The 10136-nt window shown below is 31.0% G+C and overlaps 3 protein-coding genes across 3 annotated transcripts; all 3 read right to left on the bottom strand.

Moving 5' to 3' along the window:
• Window positions 1-3575: 3575 nt before the first annotated feature.
• On the bottom strand, window positions 3576-4871 carry LOC115710022 (uncharacterized). Its single transcript, XM_030638323.2, has 4 exons — window positions 4439-4871; window positions 4294-4349; window positions 4143-4204; window positions 3576-4052 (listed from the first exon to the last, which is right to left on the bottom strand). The coding sequence occupies exons 1-4, from the start codon at window positions 4587-4589 to the stop codon at window positions 3701-3703; spliced, it is 621 nt and encodes a 206-aa protein (XP_030494183.1). The 5' UTR covers window positions 4590-4871; the 3' UTR covers window positions 3576-3700.
• Window positions 4872-6352: 1481 nt separating this feature from the next.
• On the bottom strand, window positions 6353-7717 carry LOC115711042 (putative disease resistance protein RGA3). Its single transcript, XM_030639380.2, has one exon. It carries the CDS (start codon window positions 7715-7717, stop codon window positions 6353-6355), a length of 1365 nt encoding a protein of 454 aa, XP_030495240.2.
• A 20-nt stretch (window positions 7718-7737) lies between these two features.
• LOC133035410 (putative disease resistance protein RGA1) lies at window positions 7738-8495 on the bottom strand. Its single transcript, XM_061111282.1, has one exon. It carries the CDS (start codon window positions 8476-8478, stop codon window positions 7738-7740), a length of 741 nt encoding a protein of 246 aa, XP_060967265.1. The 5' UTR covers window positions 8479-8495.
• Window positions 8496-10136: the final 1641 nt, after the last annotated feature.

Consider the following 10136-nt stretch of genomic DNA (forward strand, 5'->3'; position numbering starts at 1 on the left):
GAAACCGACAAGAGATAAATCACTATTCAAGATGCTGGCGGAACCTATAGTGCCTATTAGAAATTTACAAGACTGAAAACAAACCATCTCAGAAGCTTCTCAAGACATCGATAATCTAATGCTTTCTAGTATTATTGTAATTAATTGAAGAATTAGAGAACACACACTCACATCATACTACATAATTGAACTCTACATCTGCAGAATTTCAAAATTAAAATCAAGTTGAGATACTACTTCCATTTCTTATTTTTAAGAGAACCTCAGCCTTTCTTTTTTTTTTTGGAAATGACCCCAAACTTCTATTAACAATACAGAATTAATACAAAATAAGTGAAAAGCACTAATTAAATAGAAAACAACAAGAAATTACTTCATCCACAACAGAAGAGATTATGAATAGTGGTCTCCGATACAGAGCATTCCTAAGAAAAGATAAATCTTCGTTGGACACCTGCAAGAGAAAACATTCAATTGCTTCAAAAACTTATGTGTGAACAAACATTTGCCTTCTTTTAAATATTCAATCAATGTTTCCATGGGTCTCGGTACCCCAATCCAGCGACTGAAACCAGATGGGAGTGGGAGTGGGTACCTTCATTCGTCGACTAAAATCGCAAACCCCGATATGATACCATGCAATATTTATAAACCCAATTGATACCACTATTCATGCGACTGAGACAATCAAAATCGACTGTGTAATTACCCAGACCTCAATCCACTCTAGAAGAAAGAAGCAGAAGAAGAAGTTGTAGAAGTCTTCGGTAAATCACAAATTTGAAGCCTCTGCACTCAGCGACTGAAGCGACTGAAATCGCAACTTTTGATTGGAAAGTAGCCATTGAGAACCCAAATCGTTCTTTATGCCTTCAATCGTCGACTCCAACCCAGCGAAAATGAAAGAGTCATTTGGTTTTTTAAATGAGTGAAGTGTCGCACGGTCGGTGTAAATGAGTTAGGGTTTTGAGGGTTTAGTTTTATTTATATATTTTTGAAAGTTAACGGGAGGATCAAACCTACGTTAAATTTAACAGAATATTCTTTTATTTGTAAAGTATATTCTGTTAAACCAAGAAACCAATAAATACCGTTAGATAGGCACTTTTAATATATAAAGATATTTATATAAATTAAATTTAAATAGTTTTAATTAAATTACCATCTTATTTCTATTTTATTTATATCAGTTATGGAAGAGTCACAAAATTCCTACAATAACATATTATAGTAAGGATGCTTATATAACTTTTTATGTAAGATTTCTTAAATAGACAAAACACTAATTTGCAGTATAAATATATAAGTTTAATTTTCGGCTATAAATAAATATCAAAGTTTGATTTTTAGCAGTAATAATATCTAAGTTATATTTTTAAAACTTTGTAGATACTTAATTGTTAAATGTTAAGTAAATTACCACGTGACAATCCCTAATTGAACTAGATCATGAATTTTTTTAAAAAAATTAATTTAAATATACCAATAAAAATAATGACACGTGGATAATGATTTAACATTTAATGATTAGATACCTACTCTAAAATTATAATTTGATATTAAATTTAAATATTTATTTACAATTTAAGTATTTATGACGCAAAATACTCAATTCTTTTCATGTAAGATTTCTTGAATGGACAAAATACTTATTAATGGCACATAAGGATATCTTGCAAAAAAAAAAAAATACTTATTAATGGCACATAAGGGATATCTTGCAAAAAAATAACTAATATAATTATATGATGTAAGATTTTACCAATTTAACCTACACCAACAAAACTATTAATATCAGTATACAAGGTCAAAATTGACCTTTCCTTGTCTAATTAAAAACTAGACAAAAACGGCAGTGTTTAACCAACACGACAACACTTCCTATGTCGTTTGGATCCCAGGGTTAAAGACTCTCTAAGAAGAGTCTAGAAACCCTAAACTCAAACACAACACACACTCAGCCTCACGGACTCGAAACCCTAGCAGAGCAAGTTCTTCACAAGAACTTGCTCGATCCCAGTAGAAACCCTAGGATCTTCACTCACACACAGATTTAGGTTTAGCAAAATGAAAAACAAAGTAAGGGAGAGAAAACACCAAGAAATTTGTTTCAGAGTTCACCCAAAATCTGGGCTACGTCTCTGTCAAGCTCGTCTCAAATATTAGCTTGATATCCACTATCAACAATGGTGAGTTACAACATTTTTGGAGCTTCCTGTCACAGATAATCAACCAGGTAAGCTCGATTTTCTCTTTTACACTTTTTGTTTTTGTTCTTCACTTGATTTGTTCTCGATCTAACTCTATTTCTGTTTTCTTGTGCATGTACTTCCTTCTTCTACCTCCTCACCAGGAGAACTTGGTTTCTCATCTCTGGATCTTGGAGCAGAGGCCTTCAACTAGGGTTTACTCCTTCTCTTTATCTCTCTATCTTCTCTGATTTGTATTCTCTATATGTATTTGCTTTGATTCTGTGTTTAAATACTCGTAGTGAGTCGGTTGATCACAGATCTAGGAGTTAGTTACAATAACAGTTGTAACTAACTCCTGTTTCTTGATCTGGTAGAGGCGAAGCCACCTAGGATTGAGTCCTTTGTTGTTTATTTCTGTTGTAAAATGCTGATGTGGATATTTGTTGTAAAAAGACTGGTTATAAGTTGAATTTACTTCAACATATGACTTAAGCATATAGAAGAAGAAAATGATCAAATTTATATAATAATTCCACATAATATTTTGAATTTAAACATTAGAGAAGAAGTGATCACAATTTAATATATAAAATATAAAAATTAATGAAACATTAAAGAGAATCCATATCAATATAAAAAATGGAAAGCAAGTCACATATTTAATCATAATTGGATCGGATTAGATGTAAATTTTGAAAATCCAGTCGGATCGGTTGTTGGATGAGACATCCGATCCAATGGATAACCAACCAAACCGATTCAATTATCATCCAATAGTCATTCAATTATATTTATATATTTTTAAAATACATTTATAATTTTATATATTAATATATTTTATTTAAAAATATATATTAATTGACTTAATATACATTTAACACATTAGATTAAAAAAAAAACCTTCTAATATATTAATTCTCATATTCCTAAATGCTAATAAAATTATCAATGCGTATTCAATAAATTTTATTTGTTAGTGATTTTATTATGAGATCATAAGAATTAGGTTGGACTAAATTAATGTTTATTATCCATGTAAAATTATTATGTTTTAATATATATCTATATTTTAAAATAAAATCAACTTAAATAACTAAAATGAATTGGATGGATCCACTCTAATCGAATAAAAAACTTGTCAATGCATCCAATGATTGAAACCGATCTAATTAAATACATCCATTAGATCGGATCAGATTGGATGATTCAATTTGATTGGATTGGATCGTATAACAAAATTCAATATCCAATAAATAATCGAATTGGATCGGTTGGATCCAAATCTATTGAATGTGAGCCAATAAATACCCCTATTTCGAGAAAACACATGGTAACTACTAACTTATAATTCCCAAAAAATAAATAATTAGCCAAAAAAAACTACTAAGAAATTTTCACTTTTAATTCCCATTTCAAATTTATTTATACACAAATATAACGTGTGGAGTAATTATTTACATGATCAAAATCAAAATCATTATTAACTCATTAAGTCATCATCATCATCATCATATTTCATCATAATCTTCTCTAACAATCAAAGGCTTTGTCTCTCTATCTCTGTCTCTAACTCTCTGTTTCAGTTCATCCAAAACTCCACCTTTCTTCTTCAAACCTTTTCTACCAAATTTCTTAATCTCCGAACACAACTCTGTGATCTGATTCACTATATCTCTTCCTCCAAACAAATCACGTCTCGAAAATGTACTTTTCAGCCCAGGAATTCCTTTAGATTTCACATTTGATTTTCCAAATGGCTGATAATGTGAAGTGTTTGGATTATTGTTTTCCCTGTTTTCTTCAAACTTTCCCGGAAAATTGAAGGGTTTTGTTTTCTGGGATTTTGTTCTCATAACATCTCTGAAGAAAAAAAAATAAGTGAAAATTAAGCTTAAATAATAATTATCAAAGAAAACTAAAAATTGATTCTTTTCTTCTTATTCTTTATACCTTTGATTTGTAGCTCTAAATGAAAGAACTTCAGAAACAGATAAAGACCTTAATAGCTTGACCTGAAAATAAAAATTGAAACTTTATCAATAAATTTATGAAAGATTAGTTTTTCTTTTTCTTGGGTTGAAATTAAATTAAAAATAGAAACCTTGGAATTTTGTGTGGGTTTAAAAAAATCTTCAACAGTCTTGGGATGCTTACAATCTGTAAAGAACAAAAAATAGAAATATTAAAAACAAATATTTGATTTTCTTAGTAAGTTTCTCAGCAACCAAACAGAACAAGGGTCTTACTCGAATTGCAGAACCAAGCTTCATCGTCTTCTTCCACAAGCTCATCTGGAGCAGACAAGTCAACCCATTTGGGAGCTTTGATGTTCTCGTAAGTTCCATCTTCAACGAACTCGGATTCGATGCTGTTCCAATCGATGTTTTCTGGGTCCATCTGCAAAAAATGAAAGAGAAAAATCAATAAGAATCAAAGAAAGAAAAGAAAAAAAAATGGAATTGTGTAATGGGGTTTTGGATATTGATAAGTGTTATGATGGTGATTGAGATTTGGAAAGAGGTGTTGAGAATGTGAAAATGGAGGCGTGAAGAAGAAATAGTAATATACAGAGATTTTTGTATATTTTCGAAAAAAGTAACGTCAGTTTTAGCTGATGTAAGTGCTTATGTTTTTAATTAAAAGCATTTTCGACCGTTGGGACTTCTTGATGAGTGTTTCTATGTTCTAATTTTTTTTTTTATTATGTGTAAACTGTGGCTAAATTTTTTATATTTTTATGTTTGTTACGGTTTAATTTTTTTATTCGAAAAATTATGACTAAACTCTCTGAATTCGATAATTATTTTGCTCTATAGTTATTTCGTCCATTTTAGTTTGTTAAGTGGCAAAGTGAATCATCACGGTGTATGTAAGTGTACAGCCGGTAAAATTTCATTAGTCCAGAAAATTATTTTGCTCTGTAGTTATTCCGTCTATTTTAGTTTGTTAAGTGGCAAAGTGAACCGTCACGGTGTATACAAGTGTACACTTGACAAAATTTTATTAGTGCACATAATATTAATAATTAAAAATTAAAAAAATAATTAAAAAATATTTTTTTTTCTCTTTCTTTCCTTTCTCTTTTTCTTTCTCTTTATGTTTCTTTTTCTTCTTCTTCTTCTTCACACTGCCTAGAAACTACCCCTAAAAACATCCACCACCCACCAACCCCAACATTGCTTGTTTCATGTCGTGAAAGCTACCTCTTTCATGCCTTTCTAAAAGAACGATTTGGGTTAAGCTGTTAACATATGATTGCAAATCTTACCATTAAGTAATTAATTAGGAAAGATTGTAATTAATTATAAATTCTTTCAGTTGATTTTAGTGACCAACAAGAGTTTCTCTACAAGTATATGTCTATGATTGGATGGATAACAAATGTTATTCTACTTAATAATTAATTATCTACATTTCATATGGCTTTCCACTTTTGCAGCTCTCTCAGGTCAATAACTTACAATATGTTTCAACTTTATCATTTTAATTGTCAGTTTGGATAACAAATTATACATAAAGCAACAAAAAGATACAAGCTTTAATTGAAAAAAAAAGTCTGAAATGAAAAAGAGAAGAAACATAGTGAGATGTAAGTAATATGTGACATTGAAATATGCATAAGTGTACCTGAAGCTTAGTATTTTAAAATGATGAAAATGGCTTTCTCGTAGAACAATTCCCATAAAACTCAGCACCCACTGTCACTACTGAATTGCATCGTGAGATGAAAAGATTTTTTAGCAAAGGAAGTTGCCCAAGAGATTAAAATGAATTAGAACTAGAACAGGTCCATTTATAGGACATAGACCAGTTCCTAACACTAGTTGCAAGAGTTAGTTATTTAACCAATAACTAACTTAACTACCCAAGAGACTACTAACTAAATCTAACTATATTAACTAAAACTTAGGCATAGACTAACATACTACTTCTGGTTCATATTTTAAGTATTGGCAATGGACATGATTAAATGTTGATTTCAACTCATAGAATACTTGATGAAAAAAACAAAGGTTTGAGAACAAATGATAATCAAGTAGATAAAGTTTATGAAAGGCTACAAATATTTCATTCATCATTGGGTAATTGATACAAATGAGTGACCAAACAACAAAAAGAACAAAACCAAACTAAGAAGATACAAATAAAGAAAGAGTTAGTTAATGAAATATCTTGACATCCCAAATTGTCAACCCTGGGAGAGCCTTAATCTTATCACACCCTTTAACATACAAATATCTCAAGTTCTTCAACTTTGACATTTGTTTTGGCCAAGTCTGAAATTCAGGACAACGATAGATTCTCAAAGTCATCAAATTATAGAGATCACACACTTGTTCTGGTAACTCCTTCAAATGATAGTTGTCAGAGATACAAAGATATCTCAAATGTATCAGCTCCTTGATCTCCTTTGGTATTTCAGCAATTCTAGCACCAGACAAGTGTAATGTTCGAACAAGTTTAAAATTTTCGAGATTCAGCCTTAAGAAGGTTGAACCATCCGTTGAAGTAATAAAGAGCGTACGCAGATGCCTTTTCATGTTCACTGATTCGGGAATTTGACTATCAGATTCAAGCAACAATGTAGCATGACGAGCCTTTTCATTAGCTTGGTTGACAATAGTACTAACAGTACCTTCCCTGCCTTGATTATTGCTGTAAGTGTCCACCATAAAATACTCTTTGGCTGTAAGATATTGAAGGAAGTCGTGTATGAGATCGTTATCCTTTTTGAAGTCTTGGAAAAACGACCGTGCTGCTAAGTTCTTGAAACAATCTTTAGCCTGCAGCTCAAACCATTGCTCTATGCAACTTAAATCTTGTTGTTCAAGATTTTTGCTTGGGGAAAAGAAATCTTGTGAAAGCCACATTGTAATCAATTCATCTCTATCAATCACATGATCTTTGGGGAAAACACAACAATATAACAAACAAACTTTTTCAAGTGGAGGTAGATCATGGTAGCTCAACATGAATGGAACAAAAACATTGACCTGAACATCTTCAATATTCCACAGAGCACTATTCAAAATATAATTCCATTGATGCACATGTCTTGTCAAACGCATCAAACTTCCTAGTGTCTTAGCAGCAAGTGGCAAACCTTGACACTTGTGAACAAGTTCCCTCCCAATTCTTTCTAATTGGCTATTTTGTTCTCTATTGAAGAAAGCTATCTTACTGAATATAGACCAACATACCTCTTTGGTCAACACCATAAGTCTGATCATTCTTTCCTCTGCTCCCATCATTTGAGCAACCTCCTCCTTACGTGTTGTGATCAAAATTCTACTTCTTGGATCCCCACTTTTAAGACACCACTTTATATGCTCCCACTTTTGATAATTTGTTGTCCAAACATCATCTAACACTAAAAGAAACACCTTCCCCTTTAAAGCATCAGCAATGAGTTCCGTCAAAAGTTCCAACTGAGTTATGTTTTGTGCATCATAAACTTTGAGAAATTCAAGAATCTCTTTCATAATCTTCATCTCATCAAAAGGTTCCGACACACAAATCCACATTCTCAAGTTGAAATGTTCCTTCACTTTAGAGCATGGTATGCAAGTTTCGCCAATGTTGTCTTCCCTATACCCCCCATTCCAACAATATGAAGGGTATTATTGGTCATATTTTTTTTATCATCTCTGCTACCAATGCCACCTTCATGATCACCAACCAACTTATCTACTAAAACTTGCTCTTCCCGATCTCTACCATACACTTCAAACACATTAATGAATGAAGTTGTCATCAACCGCGGTTCCCCTACTTGTTGGCTACATGGAGCAGTTGAGTTGCTCATGTTGAAAGAAAACTTATCCTTCTCAGTGCAAATAGCATCAACTCTACCATTCAATTCTTTAACCTTTTCAGAGAACTTGATATGTAATTTTACTTTGCTTGTTACATTTCTGGGAGGTGTGTCACATTGAAAGCACATGTAACATAATAACTTGTTTAAGTTAAGAACCTTATTAGTTTGATTGTTGTTATTATCTCTTATCTCCATCATCTCAATTCTTGTGTTCCATTCATCTATCACATCATCTATGTCATATGACACATCTTTCAGCTTCTCTAACCAATCTTTCACATTAGTATTAGATTGCTTTCCCTCAGCATCACCCAACACCACCATAATTCTTTTCAGATTTTCTTTTAAATGCTCAACTGCATTATGGATTTCTGACATTTCTTTAATATATTTAAATCCATCGATTAATCTACTACTTAGTGCTCCAACCAATCTGTCTACAACAGTACTGATTATGATCTCGAGCATGATATAGTTCAGTTTCGTCCTTCTTACCTATAAATCAAATAAAACATATATTATGACTCAATTGGTAGAGCTCACCAAAAAATAGTAAATCTTTTAAGATTTTTATGTGAAACACTTTAATTTCTTTTATGGATTAAAATAGATATTCAATTTTATGTTCTTCTATTATTCAATTACATTTAATTTTATTTAATTGTGCAATTATTGATTGATCATCTTTAATTGTTATCTATGAATTCGAATCAAAATTCTAAAAAGTAAGATTTGAATATATTTTGATTGTTTTGAATGCAAATTGATTTAGAATGAAAGTATCTAGATTATTTGAGTTGCTTTGTTTAATGTTTTCTCTGTGATTAAACTTTACCGTAAATATATAGAGAATTTTTACATAGATTGGGTTTGTAAGTCTTAACTAGATTATTAACTACTTAATTCAACTTGTCAATTAAATAGGAAGAAGAGAAATTGGGTAATCGCTTTAAGAAGTAAAGAAATGATAGTTGAGAATCATAATAATTCTTATTTTTTCTTCTCATTGTTATTTCTCTAAATTTTTTATTGTCTTTCTGTTATTATTTTTCTTGCTTAAAAATCCTAAATATTTATTTAATCAAATAGAAAAATATAGATTAATTATTTGCTAATTGATAATCAGTCCTTGTGGGACGATATTTGATCTTTTAGGATTATTACAAATTGCGACTGTGTGTACTTGCATATCATAAATTGCGTCTGTTGCCAGGAACTGAGTTTTATTAATATCAAAATAATTAATTTTTATTCTAATTTAGTTGTTCTCTCTTAACATTATCTAATTGTTGTGTTTGAGAATCTTAATTTTAGGTACCAACTGGTATATGCGATGTAATACCTTAAGATTAAGAAAATGAATTAGTGAACCCTAACTAGTTAAATGTGTATTTATGTGGAATTATATTATGATATAATTTAATATATGTGAATTATACTGATTAATGACATGTTAAGACCCTGTTGGTGAATCAGGGACATTTTTGTAATTTTCACCTGAGAAGGGTAAAACTGTAATTCTAATATTATAACGTGCTTATGGACTATATTATTATATGGTATACTTGTTTTGTCCTTCTGCATGTATTTTCTAACAAGTCGGCGTGGTATAGTCACAATTGGGTATTTCGGGCTGAACTGGGTTCGGGGCCAAAATACATTTTCGGGATTTTATTGATAATTGAATAATTTGAAAATTTAATTAAATGTGGTATGTGAAGAATGACAAATTTGCCCTTGAATTATGCTTATGTAATATATTGGTCCTATGGGCATTTTGATCTTTTTGACCATTTGATTTATTATCAATAAAAGAGATTTTTGGCAAGAATAGAAAGCTTATTTTCTGATTTCTTTGGCCCTCAACCGACCCCCTCACTCTCTTTGTATCTCATTTCTTCAAATCCTTTTAATTCTTGAAAATTCACCTTGAGTCAAGCTTGAATTTGTGATTGTTGGTGCAAGTTTGTTGGAAAAGCTTGAGGTAATTGCTTCACCTCTGAATTCTTGAGTTTTAATGTTGATTATTGTGATGATCTTTTGTGCTCTTGATGTTTAAAGGTAATTGAATGCATGTTGTAGTGGATTGAAGGGAATTGGTGGTTCTTATGTTGTTTGAGCTTGTA

The sequence above is a fragment of the Cannabis sativa genome, chromosome 3, assembly GCF_029168945.1.
Source record: "Cannabis sativa cultivar Pink pepper isolate KNU-18-1 chromosome 3, ASM2916894v1, whole genome shotgun sequence".
Taxonomy (NCBI): domain Eukaryota; kingdom Viridiplantae; phylum Streptophyta; class Magnoliopsida; order Rosales; family Cannabaceae; genus Cannabis; species Cannabis sativa.

Bases quoted from the DNA above. Each gene is read 5' to 3' on its own strand.
- LOC115711042 (XM_030639380.2), bottom strand. From the start codon at position 7,717: ATGTGGATTTGTGTGTCGGAACCTTTTGATGAGATGAAGATTATGAAA.
- LOC133035410 (XM_061111282.1), bottom strand. From the start codon at position 8,478: ATGCTCGAGATCATAATCAGTACTGTTGTAGACAGATTGGTTGGAGCA.
- LOC115710022 (XM_030638323.2), bottom strand. From the start codon at position 4,589: ATGGACCCAGAAAACATCGATTGGAACAGCATCGAATCCGAGTTCGTT. The intron at 4,205-4,293 runs GTTTCTATTTTT...TTTTATTTTCAG, and splicing joins AACCCACACAAAATTCCAAG to GTCAAGCTATTAAGGTCTTT. The intron at 4,053-4,142 runs GTATAAAGAATA...TTTTTTCTTCAG, and splicing joins TTTAGAGCTACAAATCAAAG to AGATGTTATGAGAACAAAAT.